General features: G+C 40.9%; 1 protein-coding gene across 3 annotated transcripts in view; it reads left to right on the top strand.

The window, feature by feature from the left end:
* Positions 1–27401, top strand: part of LOC119814031 (SLX4 interacting protein) — a 163610-nt gene that overhangs the window by 120532 nt on the left and 15677 nt on the right. For all 3 annotated transcript variants that reach the window (XM_038329282.2, XM_038329281.2, XM_038329280.2), the window contains 2 exons: positions 19743–19820; positions 21972–22060. In XM_038329282.2, the coding sequence (XP_038185210.1) occupies positions 19743–19820; positions 21972–22060 (167 nt within the window). The remainder of the gene's footprint in view (positions 1–19742; positions 19821–21971; positions 22061–27401) is intronic.

Raw genomic sequence — 27401 nt, 5'->3', positions numbered from 1 at the left:
TTTATGTACTAGGTGATAGGATATGAGGAAGTGCTCCCATAACCGGTGTGTTTCTGGATAGTTGTGTCCACTGCACTGTGGCAGTAGCCTTCTCACGTCTAGTAAGTGTCTGACCATTTACCAGCGTGTCTGTTCTGCGTCACCACTTCCCACCTCCACTCAGGCCAGGACCTCCAAGGTTTTAAAGTTCCCAGGAATTGAGTTTCGTGTCACTAAGGTTAATACTCATAAGTGCTTACAAGAGAAAACAGGTAGAGAGAGCTCAGTGTGTAAGGCGTGCAGGAGGGCCTAAGTTTGATCCGCAGAATCCAGGTAAATAAAATTTGGGCATGGGAACTCATGCTTGTAACTCCAGCACATGGGAGGTACACAGGCAGATATCTAGGGCTCACTGAGAGGCCAGACCAGCCTACTTGGCCAGTTCCAGGCCAGAGAGACACCATGCCTCAAAAAAAAAAAAAAAATGTAGCTAGAGACTGGAGCTTTTCTTTTGGTCTACACACACACACACACACACACACACACATTCATACATGAGCAAGCACTCATATTTGCATACACACAGGGAGGGAGGAAAGAATGAAAAGAGGGATGGAGGGAGGGATGAAGGGAGGAAGGGAGGAAAAGGGTAGAAATCTAACAGATTAAATGCCAGTAAGGTCCCTCTGATTCTGTAAGGCATGAAGGGTGACTATAGAACACTGGTATAAAAGAATATATTTTGATTTATTCTTGGCACTGAGAGTTGCTAGCTAAATGCATCATGAAGTTTAGAGACAGTTACCTACACAGTAATTAAAACTAAAGAGCTTTCATTCTCAGATTCCCTAATGTAACCCCCTAATTTTTCTGATTATTTAGAATAAAAGTAGAGAATCTAAAATTATGATTTGTGGTAACTAAGCATTTTCTGCTATTTTTTTTAATCTGTGCAAGCACATGTGCACAATTTAATATCAATTATGGTAGTTTCTGAACATTGGCTGGGGGTGCATGTGCCCTCTAATACCATAGGTATTAATCACATCTCCAAAGGAATTTACCACAGAGTGAGATCTCCACCTGGGTAGTTGCTGGATTATTCCTTGGGGAGCAGTTGGAGACACAGTGGCCAGCTTCAAGTCCCTCAGAGTTTTAGCTCGTTTAGATTTGCTGTTCTGCCACTGGGCTCTCAATACCAAAATTTCTATCAGTTTCCAGTTTTTAAAACAATTACCATCGACCATATAACCTGGTAGAAATATGGTCTAATCTGTTTTGTGAACTACCTTAGAAAAGTTCTGTCTACATTGTTATTGAAAAATAATAAAACAACAAAACCAACAAAAACACTCCGCATAATGTCAAGTGTGAAAACGTGAATGCCCTGGCTGGCCTGTAGCTCAGCTGATGGAGTACTTGCTTAGCTTAAGCAAAGCCCTGGATTCAGTCCCCAGGGCTATGTATACCAGGTGTGATGGTACATGCTTATCATCCTAGCTCTTAGAAGATGGAGACAAGAAGATTAAAGCAAAGTTATTCTTGACTACTTAGTGAGTTCAAGGCCAGCTTAGGATACAGGAGTCCCTGTATATAAGTGGGTGGAGAGGGGATAATTACCTAGAAGGGGTATAAGTTTTCAGTTTTAAGCTGAGACCAACCAAATGTCATTCCTAGTGTCATAGATAATATATGTTCAAGTAAATATATGAATTATGTTTCTGTGTTCTATGAACATGTTTATGTACAAACAGATAGCTGCCATGTAAGTTACTACTGAAGAAAATTAAAGTTGCAAGCCTTGAAAGTGGACACCCAAAATATTATTTCCTTAGAAATATTTGCAGGAATTTTGCTTAATTGCAACCAGAAGTCTGACCTGGAAGTCTAGTGTCTTGACCCTCTAGCTGTTCGGTTTCCTATTTGTGGTGTTTTGCTCTCCCCAACTGTGAGAAAAATCTATTTTACACGGCTTTAACCCTGTGTATTCTTAGAAACATTGAAGTAGAAAATACTCCCTTGGGGAGGACAGCATTCTCATTATTTACAAGAATGACTTGTAAAAGTTTCTCTTAAATAGAAAACATTTTTGAAATAGTTAGCAAACCTTTCTTTTTAGGATCTATTCGGAAGTAAAAACAGCTCTGAGCTTCCCTTGGAGGTAATGCGAATTTTAAGGAGATTTTTGTATTGTGTAAATTTCCCTTTCATTAGTGAAATATATTTTAATCAAACTGTGGTTTATAAATCATCCCCTTATAAGGAAACTTTTCCATCTACCCTTCATTTTTAGTTAACTGAATCTTTTCTTCTCTAACCTTTTAGATCAGTGAAAAACAGGAGCATTCGAGTGAGTCAGAGAATAGTGAAGCTGGTCCCTGGGCAAGGAAGCCTTTGCTATTCTTACGTCAAAGGCTCGCGCACAGCTTAAACTCGCTTTATAGACCAGGCTGGCTTTGAACTCCTAGAGATCCACCTGCCTTCATCTCCTGAGTGCTGGGATTAAACGCCTGTACCAACCACTCCTAGTTTGGTGTTTTTCAATTAGAGGAAATTCTCTCTCTGCCTGTCTCCCTCTTTGATTGTGTGTGTGTTCTTGTGTGCTTGCCATGGTGTGCTTGTGGAGGTCGGAGAACACTTGTGTGGAGTTGGTTGTCTCCTTACACCATTACATGAGTTCTGGGCTTGCATCATTGGACCTTTACCCACTGAGCCGTCTTGCTGGTGTAGAAGAAATCAGTCATAACTATTTCAGAGGATTAAGAAAAAAGAATGCTAGCAGTTAAGTTCAAATTCATTTAGTTGAAGAATATTTTCTTCATTTTTTTAAATTGTAGTATCAGATTTGTACAGCATTTTATCACTACATTAGGAGCCCTGGACAGATGAGCGTTTTCATTCATTTACTGCTGATGCTCCTTCCACCCCTATCCCTAAGCAAACACGAGTTTACTGTGCTGACCTGAACTCTGCTGCTCAACCCTGGGCTATTATGGTTTATTAAGAGTACAGGTATATTGGATAATTTTTCATTTCTCATAGTTCTATACCTAGGAATGAGATTTCAGGTTAATTTTTTTATCTCTGTGGTTAATATATTAAGGAAAGCACAGACTATTCCTAGTAGCCACACTATTCTGTTTGTTCCTGTAGTAAGTAAGGATTCTATTTTTCTCCATGTTCCCACCAACACGTGTTACTGCCAGTTTGGTTATGCACACCCTAACTAGTGTGAGATGGCATCTCATAGAGGTTCTATTTCTGTCTCCTGATGACTAGTGATGCTTATCCTCCATTTGAATATTTATTGACCACTTAAAATTTTCTTTAGGAAAATGCCTGTCCATTTCCATTTTAAATGGTCTTACCTCATAGATGATGTAAAACTTTTCCTCTTTGGGGTATCTTCTCTCTTCATAGTTTTTAAAGTTTGACTATATGCACATTAATCTGTCTTGCTGTGGACTTCATATCTAAGAAACATTGTGTAGTCCTAGATCACAAAGTTTTATATTTTTTTCTAGATGTTTTATAGGTTTACCTTTTGTAAATGGGCCTTTTAGGTATTTAATTAATTCTGAATGTGGTATGAAGTGGCGGGTTTAACATCATTGTGGTGGACTATTAGTTTAAGATGTGTTACATTATCATTAATACTTAGTCGAATATTTTTAATGATGCAAAGATGTGTTACATTCTTTTGTGTTACATTTAACTTTGTAAAGCTGTTTTACTCTACCTAAAACACCTAATTGGTCTAATAAAGAGTTGAACGGTCATTAGCTAGTCAGGAGAGAGATTATCATGGCTGCCAATCAGAGAGAATAAGTAGGAGAACTCTAGGAAAGAGAGCCAGGAGAGAGAAAAGAAGGAAAGGAAGACACCAGGGGCCAGTGACCCAGCCAGTCACAGAATAAAAAAGAAATATAAAAGCCAGACACCCAACTACCCAGCCAGCCACAGAGTAAGAAGGACAGAAAGGTATATAGAATAAAGAAATGTAAAAAGCCCAGAGGCAAAATAAAGTTAGAGAAACAGGATAATTTAAGTTACAAAAGCTGGCTAAAAACAAGCCAAGCCAAGTCCAGGCATTCATAGGTAAGAATAAGTCTCCATGTGTTTATTTGGGAGCTGGGTGGTGGGCCCCCAAAGAGTACAGAGAAAACCAATTAGACATCATCCTTTGGCAGATGGATATGCAGTTATCTTAATACCACTTGTTAGAGAGATGACTCTAACTTCATTTAGTTCTTGGCTGCTTTATTGAAAAGCAAGTGATAGTATCTGTGTGTGCTTACTTCTGGACTATATGTCTATATGTCTGTGAAGCTGCCCTGCCAGTATTACACTGACCCATTCACTGTTGCTTCATAGAAGTACCCTAACATCTGCTTCTGCTTCCCATTCATTTAAAGAGAGAAGAGAGAAGAGAGAGAGAGAGAGAGAGAGAGAGAGAGAGAGAGAGAGAGAGAGAGAGAGAGAGAGAGAGAGAGACAGAGAGAGACAGAGACAGAAACAGAGAGACACACACACATACACAGAGACAGACACACAGAGAGAATGAGAAAGTACCTTTGCCCTCCTGAGCCATCTTACAGACACTTTCCATTCTTTTTAGAACTTTTTTGTTATTGTTCTTCCTAGCAGGATCAAACTGCCATTTTCTGTTTAGCTCAAAAGTCTGGGGGCTAGAAAGATGACTCTCTTTGTAAACACAAGAACCTGAGTTTGGATCCTAGTACCCAAGCCTCCTTTGAGACAAAGATAGTAGGATCACTGGGGCTTGCCAGTTACCAGCCTAGCCGCAGGTTCATAGGGAAATGTGTGTCAAAGGAATCAGGTGGAGAGTGATACAGTGGAACGCCTCATGCCCTCTGGCCGCCACATAGACTTGCACACACGTTTACATACACTACATGTGCATACTCATGCAACAAAATAGAAACATTAAAAGGAAACAAATAACAAAGAGATACCTAGTGGAATTAAAAACACATTTGTAAAATAAAATGGGATTCAAAAAAAGATTTACCCAACACACACACACACACACACACACACACACACACACACACTCAATCAATCAATCTGTGGCCAGGCCAGTGAGATGGCTCATGAGGTAAAGGGGCTGCTAATAACTAATAAGCCTGGCAACCTGAGTTCAGTTCCTGTAACCCACATAGTTAGAAGTAGAAAACTGACTCTGCCACAGGAGGTCCTGACAGACAGATACACACACACACACACACACAGACACACACACACACACACACACACACGCTTTTATGCAGAGCTTTGGGGTGGGGGAGGGAGAGAGAGAGTCAATCTTAACCTGGTCACTGAAAATGTTATTTTAAATTATTGTAAACAACTAATGCTTTAATCATTTTGAAAGTGCTATTGGTCTTACCTAAAGCTTTTCCTCTAGGGTCTTAGATGAAAACTTTCGTAAGTTTGTTAGTTCTCGTTATTCTATTTTTTGCCGAATCAGCGCAGAGAAAGAGATCCTTGTATAGTCAGGGTCTTCCGGTGCAGAAATGTGCATTAGTTACCCATAGGGATCAGGTGGGACTGACGAGACCTCTGGCTGTCAATATTGACTGTCTTTCCTCCTGGCTTAAAGACGGTGGGAGCTTTCTAATTACCCCTCAGAGCATCTTTGTTTATGTTTCCTTTGTATTATTGTTATCTACTTAGGAAAACAATTTACAGCAGAGTAAGAGATACCTGTGCCTTCCTTGTTAAGTACTGTTTTCACTCTCAGTAAATTACCTACAGAAGCAAGTTTCAGTCATGGTTTATATTCTGAGACTTTGGAAGAGAGGGCTATATGAATACGAATGCTCAGAAGGAACGTGTCATCTTTAAGGCCCCTGAGTATTTTCATCACATGACGTTATTTAAAACCCTCTTCAAAAGAATCTTTACTTTCATTTGTTACACTTATCAAGAGTTTCATTCATTTAGGTACGAAAGCAGAGCCCTGTAATAAATCCCACTTACCTACTGTCTACATCACTTTTTCACCTAGAGCCAATCTCATTTCATGTATAACCCCTTCTACTTTCCCTTCCCTCCTTGAGATTCTTTTAATGTAAAACTTAGAATAATTTTTATATAGCAATGACTCAACATAAATAGCTCTAAAAATGCTCTTGGCTGGTACTGGCAGGAGGATTAGGAGTTCAAGGTCAATGTCAGCTACAGGAGGAGCTTGAGGCCAGGTTATGCTATGTAAGAGAATCTTCTGCAAATAAAACAGCCCCACAAAGTTTATAATTTTGCTCTTATCCATCTTCAGATTTCTAAATGTCTCAATCCTTCTAGATGCAAATACGGTTGAGCCATTTATCCATGTAGTAGGATGCATCTCTTTGCAATAAATGAACATCTCTAATACCCCTTCCTCTTCCAGTTTTCTTTTGTTTGCCTATGTATTTATTTAAAAAGCAGGTCAAATGTCCTGGAATTTCTCAAGTGTGGGTTTAGCTATCTGTGTCTGGTGGCATACTGACATATTTCCCCAAACCTGGTATTGTATACCCACTGGCAGTTAGTGCCACTGACTTAATAAGATTGAAGTCCTGCTGGCAGTGGATCTTTGTCCTTGATTAGGAATGCTGGGTGGCAGTTGGGAAACATTTCCTATTGTATCTCTGATTTCTGGTTATAGCACTTCTTAATTTCATTCTAACAACATATAGCTAGTGAATATGCAGTTTCTGATCTAAGTTTTGATCCCAGCACTCTGGTGGCAGAGACAGGCAGATATTTCTGTGAGTTCAAGGCCAGCCTAATCTATGTAGTGAGTTTCAGGCTAGCCAAGGTTAAACGGTAAGAAAGACCTTGTCTTAAAAAAAAGGGGGGGGGAGTTAAGATGGGTGTTTCGTGGGGGGGGGGGGGGGAACTGTGGTTCCTTTACCAATCTGAATCAGTGTGAGATCTTATTTAAATCTTAGGAAGGAGCATAAAGCATTGTGTGCCTATAATCTTGCCTTTAATGTATTATCATGACACATTTTATATGAACTCTTTAGAACTTGTCGAGGATAAAATTAAGAACTGTGGTTTTTATTTATTTCTTCTTTTTTTTTAAGGAAGAGAAAACAAAGAAGGCGTGAGACCCATTTGCAGAAATCACGCAGAGGTGTGGCAATAACTAAGCCAATGCACATTAATGTCTCCTGAGTTTCCTGGGTAGTTTGAGCTTTGGGTGTCTTAGAAATTACCTTTCTCCTGTTACCCCTTCACTGTGCTATACAAGTCCTGACAAATACCTGTTTGTGTTTAAGGATCTAGGGTAATGCATCTCTTGTTTTCAGAGACAGATAGTATATTTTTTTAATGATATATATGCCATGAAGTACAACCATTACTCTAAGAAGATTCTCATTAATTTATTTGTGACATCCTGTAAATCAACATGATAATATTTAGAACTCAGTGACTTCCAAACTGACTTTGCATCTGAATTTTCTGGAGCTCTTTAAAAAGTACATAGCTCTCTGGCTATCTATCTTATACATGCCGTAGATGCCTCTTCTGCTGTGGCAATTCACATTCCACAAGCGATGTAGATAGGTACTGTGGACCCACAGCTGGGAAGTGAAGAGACTCTAGACTAGTCAGTGCTTATCTGAACATCATGATAGTTGATTTAATAACTAAAGAGAAAGTAGAAGAGGTGATCAATTTGGGAAATATTTAGTGTTGCCATCCATGATTTGAGTAGTGAATGCATTAGGACCAGGAAAAGGACCCCACAGGTCCTAAGATGGAATTGAAAATCTAAATGACAGTTATAGAATTAAGAGGCCTGTTCTTACTAGCCAGATGCTGAACAAACAAATGTAGGGGAGAAGACACAAATGTCAGAATGTCTAAATGTCAGGAGAAAGTCAGAAAGTGAGTGGTCCAGGACTAGGAAACAAACACAACCACGGTGTGAAAGACCCACACTGTGTCCTTGCATTTGTTTAGTGATTCCCCTGAAGCCCTGTTGTGTTCTGCTTCTCATCTCCACTAAATTCCCGACACAGATGTTTGCCTTTCTGGAACCACTCTGGTATTCTCTTTCATACTTCTCCCCTGAAGCTACGTCAAGAATACTACCAAATACCTCTCGGTGGCCAGCTCAGCATTTTGTTTTCATTAAACTCCTTTCTGAGACTTCTGTCCTTATCCTTGTCTCACTGCTACTTGTGAACTCTTCTTTGCTGCCCTTAAGCATTGCTGTGCCATCCTCCCCTGACACACACACACACACACACACACACACACACACACACACGTGCGCGCGTGCGCATGCTGCCTCTGGATTTCTCAGTGAACGTGCTCAACTGTGGATCTGTCTTACTTTTTAGTCAGACTTTTTTCAGTATATCCCCCAGTGTGACTTCTCCCCTGAAATCTATTTTGTTCTGCCTTCCAAATAGAGTCACCCAGAATACCCATTGGTCCTTCTCTGAAGTTTTATTCATTATCTTATTAGCTCTCCATAAACTCCGTGATTCTAGCAAGCTATGATTTAGCTATGATGAATTCACAAAGGTGCAACTCTCATAACCATCCATCCCTCTGTACATATTGAGTTAATCACCAGCCCTCTCTCTGACTCTGTTTCTGGTGTCCATTTGTCATTTGTCTTGACTGCTGATGGAGCTCACTTTCTCCCATTTGGCTTTGTTAAAAGCTTGAGACCATAGTCAATGGAGTTCATTTCAGCATAGAGTAATTCCTCAGTGGTCCAGAGAGCCTTCCTTTAGAAGTGGGCATGGTCCAGGGAGCCCTCCTCCAGCAGTGAGAGTAGTAGGCTCTTACAAGCTGAACCTGAGAAGAGACTGAAGAATGTACTTGATTAGGCTGTAGATAGGTATTATCTGTCAGTGTAGTTTAATGGATAGTTTCCAGTTACAAACAGATCGGTTACCTGGGTTTCTGAAATTGGCATAAAGCTCAATTAAAATTAATCAGTTAAAATTAGTGCATCTAAGGTAAATTTGTTGTTTGTTTACAGAAACAATCTGGGCAAGAATATCTTGTGTTTGATTGGTAAAACACATGGTGGGGGAGAGTGGTCAATGTGGACATGTGACATATATGCTTAAGATTTGCTACAAATAAAGTTTAAGTAGTTGTAAAGGAATATAGAAAAGGGGTATACAGAACTGAGGTTGAGGGTCAGTGTGAGCCTTCTATCTGATTTTTAACTTCTCATCTGTGACATTGATTTTGTGTATAATATGAATCACATTGGAATAGCACTGATCTGGCATGTGTTGGCACATGCTTGTACTCTCAGCACTCAGGAGACTGAGGCAAGGTTATAGTAAGATGCTCCAACCTGGGCTACTTAGAAAGACCTTGTCTCAAGACATAACATATATTAGTATCTGTTGTCTACTATCTAAAGAACATTGTTAGGCAGGTGTAGCTGTACACGTCAGCATTGGGGGGTGGCAGTAAGCACTGGAGTGCATTGCTAGACTAGAACAAAACCACACATAGGGAGTATGGATGACTCAACGGATAATGGTACTTGTAACCAATCCTGAAAACCTGAGTTTGCTACCTAATGCCCACATAGTGGAATGAAAGAAGCTACTCCGCAAGTTGTCCTCTGGCTGCCACATATATGCCATGTCTTGTACCCCAGTCCCTTTGATTAAAACAACGAGTCAATAATATAAAATAAATAAATCACACATGGGGATATGAAGGGGTATGAGGAAATAACATTGAGATATTTATTCATTTTTCATGAAGGGCCTTGCTTGAAAGTTCAGCCTGGCCTTGAATTCACTAGGCTGACGTTCAGTGGCACATCTTCCTTTCTCCTCCTCCCAAGAGCCGAGGTTACCGATGTGTGCCACCATGGTCAACAACATTGAGTTTTCTTTTTAACGTAGTTGAAAAAAAATTATATGGTTATTTTTTTTTTTTTAATGTAGCATATAAAATAGCAGGTTTCCTCCTTGGCATTTCCACACACGCTTTGTCTTGGTCAGTCCTCTCTCTGCTCCTCCCCCTTCTTCCTCCACAACTCACACTGCTTCTATTCCACTTTTTGTTTTGGTTTGGTTTTTGTCTTGTGAGTTCTGTTACTGTCTCTGTCTCTCTTCCTGGTACCTTTCCACCTCACGGGCCTTTTTCTGTACTCACAGTTACTCCTAAAGAAACACAAATGTAAAGGTAGAAGCTAGGATCCATGTATCTTTAATGTTGGGACTTTAGAACAAAAAGACAAATCATAAGGAGATATGCTTTCCCTGTGCCCGAATTTCTTTTTAGGTTAAACTAAAAGACTAAATCAGAGCTGAATACTGCCTATCTGAGCATTTGGGACTGACCAGCTCTCCTTAGACTCTGCCAAAGACACTAAGGAGCAGGCTTCCCTAGTGTGAGGGAGTTGATACAGAGACAACAGACTGGCCGCACCTGGCTGTGCTGCACATCAAGAAAATTTATTTAGATTTTACACTGTATCTTAAGTTTGAATTTCTCTCCAGTTTAAAGTTAAAGTATGAATAGGTTTTATATAAAGTTTGGATTACTGGTTTTTCTGATACTCAGTCCTAGCTTCCTAACGGCATCTAGGGCTGGAGTTGAATGGCCTTATGTCACTTTTAAATACGAGTGTGGTTCTCTTTAGCTTTCTCAGCAGATTTCAACCCTTTTTCTATATTGACTGCTTTGCCTTGTAAGCATGCAGTTTATCACCTGGATTCGGTTGCCAAGGAAGGATGGAGTTGCGTGTGTGTAGGCACAGCATCCTCTCAGCTGATGTTTCAGGTTGTTTTTGTTTTCTGATGTTTTATATATCCTGATCAGCAATCAGGAAGTGGACAGGATGTTTGTCAGATTCTATCTAGTACTGTGATTTTACAGTCTTGTTGGAATAAACTAAGGTTCATGAATCTTTCTCTTTACATGTGGTGCTAGAATTTCAAGAGCTAGAACAGGCTTTCTGCAAGACAGGGAGGCCTGGAGGACATGCTGCCTTAGCATGGAAAAGATATTCTTGAGGGGCAAACTCGAACAGCTAGCAGTTCAAGTAGCCAGCCACCTCATTCAGATGGTTTATGAAAAATCTGTTTCTTTTATTAAACAAAACAAAATCCATATGAAGAAAAGATTGAAATAATTATCTCTGTCTGTCCCAGCACTTGGGAGACAAAAGCCAGCAAATCTCTGAGACCCAGACCAGCCTGGTCTACAGAGTGAATTCCAGGACAGCCAGGGCTTCACAGAAAAACAGTCTTTAAAAAAAAAAAGAAAGAGGGGGAAAGGAAGAAGAGGAGGAAGGAGAAGGGGAGGGGAGAAGTAGAGGAGGAAGAAAAAGAAGAAATTTTGACTGCCCTAAGAAAGCTTTCCATTCTGTGTTAACATTCGCTGATGGGCTAACAAGGCCAGCAGGGTAGCAGGTAGCAAATCTGATTTGTAAACAGGAACCAGTCTGGCCTCAATTATTTCATTCAGCTTAAGGTTTGCTTGTTTGCATGAAACTAACCTGCTTGCTCCATTTATTTTGTCAGCAAATAGACATAACTTTATTGCAATGCGGACTCTAGAGCTATCGTTAAGGATATGAAATGTTATCTCAAGAGAACCTTTTCGAAGTCTCTGTCTTGGGTTATAGTTAAAATGTCCAGCCTAGAACTAAATATTTCATGTGTCAACCTAAATTGTTTCCTAGTTGCCATCTTATTCTAGGATCCTGTGTACATATTCTTTAGTTTATAACAGAACTCTTGAGTCTTAGTTCCCATGAAATCCCTGTTTCCAGCCTTATCTACTACCAGCAATAGTGCAGGTAACATGTAAGCCCATGACAAGCTTTACAAGTCCCCATGGAGTCTCTTGTAAGGCCATGCCTTGCCGTGCACCGCGCCCCCGTGTCTGCAATTGGTGCGCTGGCACCCAGTTACCGAGATTCGGGCAAGGGGCAGGAGGTTAAAATACACAAACACATGTAGACAGAGACAGCGACACAGGTCATCCTTGAATTCCCCAAGAACAGATTCGGGCAAGGAGCAGGAGGTTAAAATACACAGACACATACAGAGAGACAGCAACATGGGTCATTCTTGAATTCCCCAAGAATGCCCCCTTTATTGTGTTCAGGGGCAGATTATATAGAGATAGCCACGCCCCAGCCAAACCCACCAGAAACCACTCTCCTGCCATGAGGAACTCTTGAAGGTCTCGTGCTCAGAGCAGCTGTAGGCACTCAGATCAGGGGATTACAAGAAATTCAGGATCTGGGGTCTCACTGCTCCCATCATCTCCCCCCTAAATTTTTTATAAAAATGTGTCTGATCTTAAGTATTCGGAGGGATGAGGGGTCAGTATCTCCAGATAACTTGTACTTCGGGCACTGCTGTGGCATCCGCCAGTCTAGACACCGACTGGGCTAAGGCAATGTGCCTTCCACCACAGCCACCTAGCAAAGCTCTGCTCCAGCTGCCTTCTAGCCCCAGCTGCATTCATTCTGGGTCCAAACTGGTGCATGAAGTGGAGCAGAACCCAGGGAAGCAGGCTTGCTGCTCTGCAACCACTGAAGGGGCCCCACTTAGGGAATTTGGGCGTTGTCAATCTGGCTACTTCCTGCTGAGCGGGGACGCTGCATTCTTGGGGGTATTTACTGCAATTCACTGCCATTTTCCAGTCGCGCTCCTGCTAGGTCCTGCTAGGCTTCTGCGCCCTGAGGTCCGCGCTGGAAGTGGGCCTAAAGTTCTTGCCTCATCGGTCCTCGAGGCAGGTCCCGGGGTTTGGCGTTTGGCGTTGCAGCCCCTCAACGCTTGGCCTTGGAGCCGCCTCAGCTCACACCCCACTGCAACATTTCTGGAGGTGTCGGGGATTCAAACCACATGAATATTGAATAAATCCTTAGGCTCTCATCGACTGTCGAGACAAAAACAGAACCTTCTTTCCAAAACATCAAATTCTTAAGCCCTTATTTTAAAGTCAAGATACCTTTCTTAGCAGTTCCTAGAATCAAAGGTCTTTCTCCAGTCCAGAACACAAAAGACAACACAATCAACATATCATACATCTGTACACATTTATCTTTTTAAGCTATATATTTTCTATCTTTTCCCAATACGTAAGTTCCCTCCAGCTGGGGACAACCCTGTTCGTTTACCCCTCTTTTTCGGTTGACTTCCACTTGCTGTCAAACCAAGCGAAGGACGTCAGGATTAACACATATACCCCAATCTACCCTCACCTTCTGAGGGCGACCTCTCAGTGTTCCCTAGTTCCCGATATCTAGGCTGGGACCTCCAATTTCCGCTATCTCGGTGGAGACATCCAATTGCCACGCCCCAGTGTCTGCGCTCTGTGCGCTTGAACCCAGTTCGCGAGATTTGGGCAAGGGGCAGGAGGTTAAAATACACAGACACATACAGACAGAGAGACAGCAACACGGGTCATTCTTGAATTCCCCAAGAATGCCCCCTTTATTGTGTTCAGGGGCAGATTATATAGAGATAGCCACGCCCCAGCCAAACCCACCAGAAACCACTCTCCTGCCATCAGGAACTCCTGAAGGTCTCGTGCTCAGAGCAGCTGTAGGCACTCAGATCAGGGGATTACAAGAAATTCAGGATCTGGGGTCTCACTGCTCCCAACAACGCCTCATAGTTTCTTGTTATGTTTTTATGGGCAGTATCAAGCTTATAATTTCTTTACCTTTTCTCTCTTAGACTTTCTTACAAGGACATATGCAACTTTCTGAATAGATGTGGTGTATGAAGCAATGAACTGTATACTTCCTTTTCTGAATGAAATAGCTGTGGAACAAATACTTCCCATCTTCTGTGTGTTTCTGATCTAGTCTAGTACGCAAGATCCTGTCAGTGCTGGCTAGACATGAGCATTTTTCTTCTTGTTCTCTTACTCAGTCGCAGCGTAGTCTTCAAATGGAGAGTGGGCTCTTCCTCCTGGGCAGTCAATTCTGCAGCAACACACAGCGTTCTCACTAATACAAAAGAGACCACAATTCCACCCCTTCAGTGAGCTTACCCTTGTCAAAATGTTAGGCGTCTACAATTGAACCATGGATTTCTTTGACATCATTAGTAGAGCTAAGTATTTAAATTACTGGCCTCCCAGTCTTTGAACTGAAGGTATAGCTCTGGTTTGTACCCACAGAATCCTTGAACAGTTAAAGAAGACAGAAGTTTTACATTTCTGGCATTCTAAAAAAAACCATGCAAAGTGGGAAAAAATCCAGTTGAGATTTCTTTCTTTAAAGCTCAAATCCAGATTGGGGGTATCCTCTTAGGATGACTTAGCAAGGACTGAAGTAACCTGCCACCAATCCCGGTGATCAAGCTTGATTCCTTGGAGGGCACGTAGTAGACAGCACCAGCTTCCACAAGTTTTCTCCTGCTGTCCGCAAGCTCGTGGTGAGCAGGCACCCACTGACACCGATAGTAAATAAGTACATATAATTTTAATAATTCTTCATGATGACAGATCAATCAGTTTATAGGTTTGTAGTTATAAAACTGTGGGTGGGGAGTAATATTAAGATTAAAGAGGTATAAAAGAATATATCTGTTAAAGTGCACAGTCTTTGGTTGGCTCCCAGTTTGGAGGAAAATCAGTGGTCTCTATATTGGGACAGTTGGAGATAATTGAATTTAGAAATCTGTCTGAGCAATATTGTCATGCTCAACTGCAGTATTGCAGGTTTGTTGTTATCTGAAATTTGTGGGACTAGACGTATTTTTTGGATTTGGGAGTTTTTATATAGACTTCATTATTTGAGTAGTCATCATTTAAAAGTCAGAACTCTGCAATGGTACAAAATCTGAAACTTATTGATTGTCATGTCAGTGAAAAGAGATTTTCAGATTTGAAGGCAGTTTGAATATTCAGGTTCAGGATGCTCAATCTAGTATGTGGGTAATAAAGCTCCTTAGTGCTTGGGCCCAGACTCACGTATTAGGAAAGCGAGTCTTCATGATGGCTAACTTATTCTGACATGGTTTAGAACATATGTATATGAAATATAATAAAAGATTAGTCATAATGCTTTACTGATTCTAAATGGTGGAGTTTGGGGGACTTGGTGGCACTCAGTCTGATTTCCTGGATATTTGAAGCTTTTATGGTTATCTGATCAAATGAAGAAGTTCTTTCAGTGAGAGAAGATGAAGGACACGAATGTTCTTCTTGAGCTTGCCTTGTGCTCTGGGAGGAGGCTTTGCTTGCTGAAAGAGAGCATGCAGTGGGTGAATCGAGCCCATATAAACCCGTGAAGCAGGGCATGCCAACCATACCATCTCATCAGCTCAGCAGGGCACGCAGAGACATTTTCCCCAGCTTCCCCCATACATGGTCTCAGAACAGTGTGAGGGTGGACTTCTGTGTTATGCACTGTGCCACCAACTTCCCTTGGCAGCTGCAGGGATCCTCAAGTTATTCTGGCTATGCAGCCACTGGAAAGCTAATGAGGCTGAATACTTTCACAGTAAGTAAGGGTATTTTCTCTCCTTGACTTGGCACTGTGAATTATAATAACCAAATGTAAATGGCCATACCTTTAAAATGAGGGCCTTAGCTACTGTTCTGTTGCTGTGAAGCTCATGTCAGGCTCAGGCTGTCTTGCTCAGTGTCTGTCTGTCTCTGTCCTGCTCCCTTCCTGCTAATCAGGATGTAGCTGTCAGCCACTTCCCTAGCACTGGGCCTTTCTGCATGCTGCCATGCTGCCTGGTGTGTTGATAATGGCCTAAACCTGTGAGACTGTAAGCAAAGCCCCAGTTCCATGCTTTCTCTTCTAAGAGTTGCCTTGGTAGTGGTCTCTTCACAGCAATTGAACAGTCGCAGAAATTGTCATCAGGGAGTGGCATATTGCTGACAGGCCTGCCCGTGCTCTTGGTTGGAAGAATATGGAAGATTTGGGAATACTGGACTAAAAAAGCAGTTGGGTGCTTTAAGTGGGGCTGGAAGGGCCATATTTGTAGGAGCATGGAAGACAGCGCTGAAGGCAGTTTGAATTCTGGGGCCCCAGCTCAAGAACTTTCAGAGGGCAAGGTTATCAGCAAGTAGCTTAGAGGCCATTCTTGTGAACCATTTCTTCAGCCTTGCGTCTTTTTATTTCTAATAAAGACATAGTGGGACAGTTTAAGACAAAGTATCCTTGTTCCTTGAGAATCTGTATAGCTTTTGAGAACAACCAGTGGAGCCCAGTAGAAAGTTTGCAGTAATGGGGCCTGTATTGAGCCTTCAGTGGGGAGTTGGAGGCTATTTGTAGAATGGAGAGACCTGCAACAGGTCTTTACTAAGCAGGGAATGGAAGAAGTGGGAGAGCAAAGTCCTTGGGGGCTGCCTAGAGGTACAGAAAAATATGTACTTTCTAGTACTGGGCAATATAAGTTATATCTAGGAGTGGACAAAGCTAGGGACTTGTGATTGAAAGAGACTTCCATTACAAAGACATCTGCCTCCCCCAAACCCCTGGCTCTTCCAAAATCTAAAGACAGTGTTCCCTAGTAGAAGAGGGTCACCGTAGCCAGTGAGAAAACAGACTACATAGTGTGACTTGCCGCTGCCTAGTGATCTTAGACCATAATTCCAGATGGTTTGGAAGTGAAACACAGTTCTACGTATCTTCTCCCTAGTCCCCTGACGGCTCTTTTAAATCTGTGTTTTATTCTGTGGCATTTTGTTCGTTTGTGTAGTGACTGTCAGTCATTTCAACCGCCCCCATCACCATCTGTCTTCCCCCACTCCTTCTGCAGCTGAAATCCTTCCCAGCACGTCCCTCTCATACTTCAGAGTCTTCTCTGCGTGAATTACCCCACTGAGCTTGTTAGGGTTGCTTGTATGAGCATGGGTAGGAAGTTACTTCCTGCAGCGTGGACGACTTACCAGTGGCTACACCACGGGAGAATGACAGCCCTTTCCCCAACACTACTAATTGTTAGCAATTTTTAAGGTAGGGGTGGGGCCTCATGTGCCCTTTCCCGTTTCGTGATGAAATGATGATGAGCTCAACCTTGTACAGAGAGCCACAGATCTAGAGAGTGTTTCTGAGTGTAAAGGCCATGTTGTGACCAGAAGACATCTTTTTGCAAAACATTTTCCCTTCCTCCATCTCTTCCAGTCTTTGCTTACTCTCTCCCATAATTCTCTCAACTTTGGCAAGAGCGATATCAGTGACGCATTTAGGGTCAAGCACTCTACTGTTCTCTCTTCTTCTGCCAGTTATGAGTCTCCATATCAATCACAGCCGGCTGCAACGAGAAACTTCTCTGACCAAGGCTGAGGACCTAACACCATTTTCTGCATTTAGAGCATTAATGTCGGAAGCTGGGAAATGATGCTGAGCAGGGAGGACACAGACCCCCTGGATTCTTTGCCACGTTACTGTTATCTTCAGAGTGGTGCAGCTTTGGTTCAACCCTGAGCAAGTTTAAAACCTCAGTGGCTAGTTGAACTCTGTAAACTCAGTTTCATTAAGAACAAAGATGAGAATGTAGTAGTCTTTATCTCTGTTATCTATGGAAATGTAAGACATCTCTCAAAGCATTTCAGCTCGGTTTGTTTCAGTGGCAGTAATAGTCTCTGTTTATATATCAAGTTTAGTTTGCTTTAAAAACTGACACAAGTACATTTTGTGTTTAATCTCTTTTTAAACAATAAAGTTTCATATAACCAGTAGAATTAGGTTAAGCAGATGCAATTTTTTTTAGCATGTTAAACTTTACATTTCATTTGAAGGACCATTAGAGTGCAATCCCCAAGACTACTAATAATACAAACCACTTTAGAAGTGATGCCCCGACATAATTCAGCCTTGGGGGACATAGGTGCATGGGACCAGGTTCTGTCCTACTGATTCCACTAACAAACCACTTGGCATATGCCTTGTATTGTTTTCTATAGGCGGAGGCATTATATTGGAGCTTTATTGTTTAGGATTGTTTACTCATTTGGATTTTTTTGGTGTAGAGTTTCTTTAGCGTCTAGGTGGTTTCTCCCGGAAAACGGGCTTCATGAAAGCAGAGGAGTGGTTTACGTGATCAGCTTTACATTAGCCCCTTCCTGGCTTATAACTTTCTGTTGCTGAGATTTTCGTCAGAAAGAATTCAAAACTTTGAACATGCCATCTGCATCTTAATTGTTTAAACCTGCAGACTAGCAGGTTGTTTAAAAGGCTATTGTACATTCTCTTTCTCGTTTACCCTTTGTAAGACTCATAAATAATTATGTGAAAATTCACTTTCTGAATTTCCGTGTTTCCAAATTGCTACAGATTCCTCTCCTATAACCACTCCTCCCCTGACAGTAAGGCGAATAAGGAGATGTGGATGTGACTTCTGTCTTCTCAGTGGCCTAAAGAATGAAACACTCGTTTAAAGCACTTAGAGAAATGCCAACCTCGAACAACTTAGCAGAAGCAAACAATACGGCTGAAGGACAATCTGATTTTTACTGTGTCGGGAAACATATATTTGATCACTGTCAATCCGGAGGTCATCCTCTTGTGGATATCACTGTCATTTCTCAGTCTGTGTGACTGAAGTAATTCTTCTGTTGAAGCCATTGCATGTGCAGACAGAACATCAAGTCTGTGTTCTCCTGTGGCCTGAGCCTGCTTGCACGGTGGTCAGAACGGTAGTAAATGTAGAAGAGGAAACTTTTCTGATTGTGTTTTAACTATACACATGGTTTCTGAACAACCTTTGTCATGGAGTTAAAGATAGTAAGGACTTGATTTCCCTACAGAGGTTCTCATGGTTCTCAGTCTCTGTCTTTTGAAGGCTTAGCAGCTTTATGGGTTGTCTCATTGCCGGGAAACGCTCACCCTCAGGACTGTGGTAACCAAAAGCATTATTACTTGATCTTTTCAGAAAAAGTCAGTCCAGTATTTTATAACCCAAGGAAAAAAACTGGAGGAGGGTACCAAAGAAAGGAGGGGAAAGGCAGGCAAATGCTTCCTTGTGGAAGTTCTGTTAGTACGCTGATGAATCAATGGTCATGTCTTCACATGCACACATAAGATTCTCTGTTTGGGGCAGAGTTAATGCAGTAGCTACAGCTTATGCCTTTTTAACAGAAATATAATATTTCACATTCATTATCATTTAAAAACATTCTGTTTTTGATGGATCTTCCTTTTGGCTCCAGTTTAAGACCATTTGCAAAAGTTCAACTTTAGGATTGCGTACTCTTTCAAAACGGTTGTGCCTGTTTGTACTTCTGCCAACAGCATATGAGAATGCTGACATTTGCAGTCTTTTTTTCTATCTGTTCTGGTGCATTGGGAGTTCAGGGGGGATGCATGTTGTTGCTGTTTTGTTCTTAACTTCATTGGTAAGGATGCGACTGAACTTGAACTAAGGAGTAACTTACTTACAAAGTATACTCATTTGAATAAAAATTAAACTATTCTTTTAATGTTAAGTAGTGGACATTAGAAGGTGGCCAAGATCTATGCATCAGTTTAGACTCAGTTTATCATTCATCTGAAATCATTAATTTTCAGACATGTTAGACCTCCTCATTTACCTATTTTACTGATGAGGTGACTGAGTCACTTCACAAACTTACGATCATGCCAGGTGTTTCGGCCTGACCTCTCAGAAGAGTCAGTATGATAGCATTGCTCTCCCACTCATATGAGGCTTCTATTACTTCCTTTATTCTTTTATTTGTTAATTATTGAGTACATAGTGTGACAGGCATTGGTCAGGGTCTCTGGGATTCAGACAGATTTATAATCTAATGCTATCACTATCATATTGCAGGTTATGGCTTTCAAATCACAGCCTATTTCATCAAGAGAGGGATACGCCTTCGCGGTATTCAGAGCTCACAGAACACTGGTAAGAATCCAGTGTCTTGGACCAGGCATTTACATAATCAATTTGTCCAAAAGAAAATTGAAAATCAGAGGCTAAATGTTCTTATATGCTTCTGTGGCTACATCATTTAGTATTTCAAAGCATATATGATCCCTCATGCTCCTTGCATAGTGCTTACTGCCCACAAGAACAGAGAGCAGAACCACGGGACGCTTTACCTTCCTGATGCATCACAGGGTTTTCATTGGGTTTCAAAAGTGACTCAATGAACACGTGAACTTTGATTCATTTTCTCAGGTTTAGCGCACCCCATAGCCCTTGGAAAGGGGCAAATGAGCTACAAGAACGTGCTTTCCTAGCCCAATGCCAGAAAACCTTCCTTAAGTATTTAATGAGGCCAGCTTCCAACCCTCACTTCTACAAGTCATGATACAAAAATATCATGTCCAATCAGCCACAGTGACGTCAGGAGATAACAACCATTCCCTCTGTGCAGATCTGAACATTAGAAAGTTTAGCTTAGCTATTTTGGACAATGTCTTTATGAACATAAGATATGAAACAATGACTTTGAAATTGCCTTCATGGAAGTTTGCTCATAAAATAGCAATCATTTATGTCTGTACTTTCTTGACCCTTAAATGTTGCTCAAATATATTACCCTATTTGTTTTTTTTAAAAAAAGGTTATTTTTATTTTCTGTGTATGAGGTCTGCCTGCATGCATGTATGTATTTGTCCAAGTATCCTTGGAGGCGAGAAGTGGGTATTGGATCTCTTGGAATGAGAGTTTCAGATGCTTGTGAGCCAACGTGATGGGTGCTAGGTCTCAAAGCCAGGCCCTCTGGAAGAGCAGATTGTGCTCTTAACCACAGATTCACCTCTCCAGCCCCTATATTAGCCTCTTACTGGAGTCATCTACCTTGTTTACCTTACCCACAAAGTTAACCTTCTATCTCATACAATGCAGTCTAGCTGTGCATTCTGGTCTGGACCGATGTTTAAGTCTTTATTTACATATTAAGGTAACATAAGTCAATTATTATATAATTAAGTAAAGTGATTAAAAAGCTTTTGAATTGACTATCATAATCTATTTATATCTTATTCAAAAGTGTTCATAATCTATCGCTCTTCTTTTGAGATGAAAAATAGAAATACAAAATAGATAGTGATAATTTTGAATTTTAATTCTCATCTCCTAAATAACATTTTACTTTAATCTTCTGATTTATTTATAAGGAAGAGAAAGGACAAATAATGAATTCTGTGGTTTTATTTTCCCTTCATAAAGCAGAAAAGAGGCTACTTACCACTTAATTCCAATCCCAATAATTTATTTCAAGAATTAATACATAAATATTAACTGTTTCTACAATTTTGTTCTTGGAGCTTTCCAAAAACTATCTGAGGTCCCCATTCATATACAATTTCTGAATTTTATAGACACACTCATAACCCCACCTGCAACAAAGCCTTCCTATTGAAGGCCTGGTTGGCTGAAACCAGAACTGCAGATTGGGCTGAAGTCATGGAGGATCTGAATGTTGGCACATCCTTGTTAGGTAGCAGGAGCCAGGTGAGGCAGGATGGGTGGAGCGTTTGCTTAGAGCCTCTGACCTGTTGTGATGAGATGCATAGTTTAGAACAGTAGTCACCAAAGAAACACCAGTGTCCCGGGTCTCACTCCAGGAACATCAGCGCTTTGGGTGTTTTGTACACTCTGGCCTAGCCAAGTGGTATAAGGTGTTATTTGTGTTCATATTGTGCATTTGTACAATTCACGTCTTTGTGATTAACTGACAGTCGAACCAGATGGGAGCATATTACTATCTCATTCAGTACCTCACATGTAGAAAATCGAAAGGGCCCACTTACCAAATAGGAGTTCTAAACAGAAAACAGCATGCTAACACAGCGATCAGTTATAATGGCCTGCCTGGAGGTTCTGTCTGTTCTGATAGCTCAGTGGCTGAGGTACGCCTTGGCTCTTCCTCAAGCTCACTCTGCCCAAGTGGTGGAGACCCTATAGAGAGAAGAAGGGAGAAGAGACCCCAGTCACATGTATGTGCATCTTGCCATCAAAAAGCATTACCCAGGAACCTGGGAACAAGAATTTATATTTGCATGGTATTAATGCTTTTAGTAACTTGGTCTTCTTTGTTTTGTACAGAGCTTCGTATATTTCCTGAAAGATTTGTGGTCTGTGTTAGTCAACTTGCATTTGGTCCTGATACTTGGGCAAGCCAGAATGAAAAATCGGTATGTATGAAAAATATTCTGTGTGAGAATCTTCTTAGTGCTAAGTGACCGTGGTGGTAGCGGTGTGTGGTGGTGGTGGTGGCGTGTATGTGGCAGTAATGTACGGTGATGGTGGCATGTGTGGGGGTAATGTGTGGTGGTGGTGGTGGCATGTGTGTGGTGATGTGGGGGGGGTTGCCTTCTATTATCGGCTATTCAGTGTGTTTTAGAGGTTAGAAATGCCTTACCTTCTGTTTTGCATGGTAACACTGATTAGTTCATCAATTTGTTGAGTAATATGTTGGGTTTTTGTTTCTTTCGTCTCTAATACCATGAATATTTAGTTTGATAACCGATATCTTATCACTTTCAACTTTAAATGAAGCAACAACACATCAGAGAACCTCGATGGTGTTTGTGATGGTATGTAAATGAGAAGAAGCGAAAATCTGTGCTTCCACTGGAAGTTTCCACCAGGGTCAGTGGCTTCTGAATTGTATTCCATGGTGAATCACTGACGTATTTCATGAGAACTAGTGTTTCTCCCCAGTGTATTATCTCAGAGCTAATAGAGTTCATTTGCTCTTGCTCTCTTTTCTCATGCTAAGCTCGAGCTCTACCAGGGCCTCCTTCTGTTTCACTGGAGTTCTCTTCTCAGACAAATAAACGCAGAAAACCTACTCAAAATGTTCTGTCTTACAACTGTGTCTTTTAAGCTTCTTGTGTGCTTTTGACAGTGTCCTTGTTGTGTGGATGTGTGTCTTCCTGTCATCACAGTTCAGTCTATTTAACTTGTCCTTAAAAAAATAAAAAATAAAAAAAATTTAGATCTCTGGCTTGAACCTTCAATGAACAGGAAAAAATATAGAAGATATTAACCCAGCCATAAAGTATGACATGATTCTTATGCTTCTAAAATAATTTATGGGGATATTAGATTATCCCTATTGCTTATTATTTTTTAACCCATTTGAAATTTGGCCCTCATAGTATAAAATCAGCTTCTTATCTCATCTTAAGTAAATACATAAGTGTTTCAGAGGCTCTGTGAGACAGTAGAGACCCAGAAAGAGCAAAGAACTGAAAATTCGCCCTTGCATTTGGTTCCTTTGTTTTGAACAGAGGAGCCTTTCAAAAAAGCCAGTGTAACCCTTTTATTTCCTCTTCGTCCATCAGAAACAGTCTCTCTATGTAAACATGAAATAAGATCAGTGAAGCAAATCTGGCCAAAGGCAGTAAAAGTTTATTTTTTTAAAAATATTTTCAGAACATTGCATTATCTTAGTAAATTAATAAATACTAAAGTAATTCTGTTGGCATATATTTTAATAAAGATTGCTTAACTGATTTTTCAGAGCAAGAAAAAAATTGATCTGTAGTTTAAAAACACAGCTAGAACTAAACTACCAGAATGTTATTGCTTGCAGATGGGATATAGGAGAAATCAGATCTTATATCTGACGTGTAATGGTAATACATAATATCTTAAATTGTTAAAAAGGAATTAAAGCATCTGAATACAAATGAAACATTATCCCCTTGGGGGACTCTAGTATTTATACAGATGTAAGTTTTCCGAAGCTGCTGTTATATAATTCCTGCAATCTGGAGAACTTCCTGATTACTCAAAACTTTCCTTGTGAACCAGTCTTTCATTTCATTTAACTGTCTGAACACTTTACATGGGAACTCAGTTTCCTCATCTTTAGCCCGTTCTGATCTTTATTGAGTACACTGTCAAAGTTGCCCATATTAGTGCATAAGAAAAGTCATTTATATCACAAAGTTCTTTCTTTTGAGTTATGTCTCACTTTCCCTTCACGTACACTTTCCCAGCAACGCAGACAAGAGTCAGGGAAACTGAGTCGAGCAGGCACCACCTAACTGCGACATTGCCGCGTGTGCTCCCATCTCACTGAACACCTCCCCTCCTCAGGGCCTCCAGCCCACCACTTTCTCAAGTGTGTCTGCGGTAGCTGTGAATAGCCAGGCCCTCCTGCAGACCCCGGTCATACTGCCTTCCCACCACTGATATCTGACCTCTTGAGAGTCCACCTTCCCAGCTATTTAGGGATCAATCAACCATCTTTCCCTCCCCAATGCCTCCTGCCAGAGAAGAAATTCATTCTCATAATGAACTCCAAATACCCAAACATAGTGATATCAGTTCCCCCCCCCCTTCCGCAAGAATTCGAATTTCTTCTCATTTTATATGATCACAAGAGGGCAGGATCCATCTCATTCTCTTCTGGTAGTCATTTTCAAGGAACTTCTGATTAGCAAGGCCTGAGAACTTGGCTCCCCACGTAGCTATATTGGCAATAAACTGCAGTTATTTTCTTATAATTGTTTATGACTCAGTGTTTTACATCCACAGGATTAATGGGGAGTGGTCTTGTTCTCGATAGCAGCCTCAACCTCTCACTGGTACTGTAGCCCTTAGGGAGTTTTCCTTCAGTTTCCTGTGCTCTCTGGGTCTTCTGTGTCTTAAGTGAGAATTGACTAGGAAATCTGGGAGCATCTATTGAAAACTACTTTGCCTAGGGAGTCTTTCAGCCTTCAGCGTAGGAAGCCAGCAGTATTTAGCATGCCAATTCTTCAGGATAGCTCCACCAAAGAACATGTCCCAGATCAGGCAGCACCAAAGAGGCCGAGCAGAGTGAGAGCCGTTTTTGCTGTTCCTTTACCACCATGCTAGAGACGTCTGTTCACCTTGTCAGCTTTCTGTCCATGGCGGACAGACAGTAGAAGAAGGTCTTCTGTGTTGCAATAGCCCTGCACAGCCTTCTTATGTTTGGGATGTGGGAACTGAGCTCTGTACTTTGGGAAGCAAGGGCATTATTATGAAATGAGTCACTGTATTTTTCTTACTAGAGTTTCTCATAAGAAATCTCAACTCTCCTAGAGCCTCAGATCTGACCTTTGCTGGGCGTGGCGCCTGAGTCTTTCTGACAGTTTTCACCTTTGCTGTTCTGTTCACTTCTTCCTTGGCAGTAAAGAACATCAAGTCAGATTTCACTGTACTTGGTTCTATTCCACAATATTGACTTCCCTCATCTCTGTCTTTTTTTCTTTCTTCCCCTCTATCACAAACTTAAGTCTCCTGTGTAGAGACTGTTCCTTTTCAGTTGTAAAGCCCTGGAGGTTTGGAGAAATCTGAAGTTACTTACTAGTTCCTGTGATTTCTTTATTGAAGTTACGTAAATAGCCACGGACCTCTGTATATATCTAGGACATTTCAGGGTCATTGCAAAGCTACTGTTTGATTGTGCGCTGGTTACAAGCCACTCCTCGTCTCTAGAGACCACGGTTCCCATCTCCTCTGACCATTGCAAGAAACAAAATGTTCTGGGTGCTGGCTCTGTACCAGGGTCTCTCTTGGGCTTCAGTGACAGAAAAATAAGAAAATACTGTTGCCTTCTAACTGCTTATAGTATGTGAGATTGACACATATCCGGGTCACCTACAATCATTTTATACCCTTTCTACCGTTCCAAAAGAAAGCCCAGAATTTTAGACCTCCATTCTTTCTTTTAAAGCTGTACTGTGTTAAAGTTTGTCATCCTTTTGTAAATTAGAAAGTGACGAACAGTATTAGTGCTGCCCTAAAAGCAGATCCATGCATTAAGGTTTTATGGTTTTCCATCTTGTCCTTCACCTGACTTGTGGCGGAGCTATGAAAATAGCTGTCAAGATTGCACACACACTCCAGCTATCAGGACAGAGTCCTCTCTGTAGCACGGTCTATCTGAAAAGTTTACTAAGAGGTCCTGATCATCAACAACATTTAAACACTGAGTTGAATACTTCTTTTAAGCCAGGCTACTATTAAAAAGAAAAAAAATACCTCATTTATAAACATAAGATTGAAGAAAATATTAGTCTCAAGCAATAAACTGCCCTAGACTGAGTTGTATTTAGCATGGGCCTTACATTCCTCTGCTGGCTCAGTCCTCCTCCATATGAAAGAGAAGGTGGCACATTATCCCAGAAATCCTTTCTCAGATAGACTCTCTGTCAGGAAAGAAAAAAAAAGACAAAAATGCACTAAATAAGAATTTTAATGTGATTTTTACCAACATAGAGTTTTTTTTAATGCAACAATAATCTTGCAGATTGAGTCACATTTTATTTTAGGAAAGGTAAACAAAAGTTATAAGAAAAGATTTTAGAAATACAAATTTTTAAAAAAGGAACAGAAGAAATATACTACTTGAAAATTCGAGTGTTCTAACTGAATTCTGTGCCCTGATGAGAGGATAAGGAGTCCATGACTTTGCCAAGTTTTGGATGAAGTATCATAGACTTTATTTTTTTTTTTAATTTTTTTTTCATAGACTTTAAAAAGCCACTTGTCCCTGACTATACTTCTGGTTCATGGTGAATTACACGGAGCTGTCAAGATGTTCCTGCAACACTTGGGAAAGGCCTTAAGTTTGGAGGAAAGGCAGTTCACTTGTCCCATTTTCTAATATTTCAGACTTGGTTCTTCCTTAGCATGTGGTTACCAAACTCCTGTGTGTTCATTGTGCCAAAAGGCTAAATACAAACACACTCAAGGAAAGCAAAAATTACCCCTGACTTCCAGCCCAAAGAACCTCTGTTACCAACCTGATCTTTGTTTCTTCAGGCTTAATAACTAAGGTCAGTGCATATTTATTTTTGCTAGGATTCTATTCATTGATAAGTTAGTTTACTTCCACTTTTCTGTTGATGTTCTATTGTCTATATTTCAACTTATTATATAAAATATCCTCATCAAGTAAGGAGAGTAATTTGAAGTGAGCTTATCATCTGTCTTTCAATTATATGTCATTGGTGTGTGGCAGGAAGCGTCTGTATTTTTTCCACAATGATTTCTCTATGGAAACTCTTGATGTTGTATTTTTACATAAGATAAATATTTTCTACAATCTATTAGTTTGAGATGTAAAGTCCTTTTTACTCGGTATGGTGGCCAGTGTCATGCTAATCGTGATCTATAGGTTTTAGAGAAAGCGACATTCTGTTACTTCCACTGATGGGCTTCACCGTCACCATCACGTTCTCATGACAATCACTTCTAGGGACTAGGTTTCCCTGTTGCCCCATAGATTGAAATATTCACCGATGTCACTAAGATATTGGTGTTGTCCTGTGAAAATACCTGTCAGATGCACAGGATGGGTCCTCACCATAGCTTGGTAGAAGGAATGCTCAAACATCCTGACAGAAGGCAAGATGGAAGCACTGAGTTGAATATATCCCTTTAGTCAGACTGTTATTTAGTGCTAAGGAATTCTCATAGTCCTTGCCCCCTGCCGAGGCTGGCTGCCAGTTCCTTCTCCAGGTAGCTGGGGTCAAAGCTTAGGATCAAAACACA

The sequence above is a fragment of the Arvicola amphibius genome, chromosome 5 (genome assembly GCF_903992535.2).
Source record: "Arvicola amphibius chromosome 5, mArvAmp1.2, whole genome shotgun sequence".
NCBI classification, from domain to species: domain Eukaryota; kingdom Metazoa; phylum Chordata; class Mammalia; order Rodentia; family Cricetidae; genus Arvicola; species Arvicola amphibius.
The sequence above is the reverse complement of the archived record's forward strand: the minus strand, read 5'-3'. Positions and strand labels throughout refer to the sequence as shown.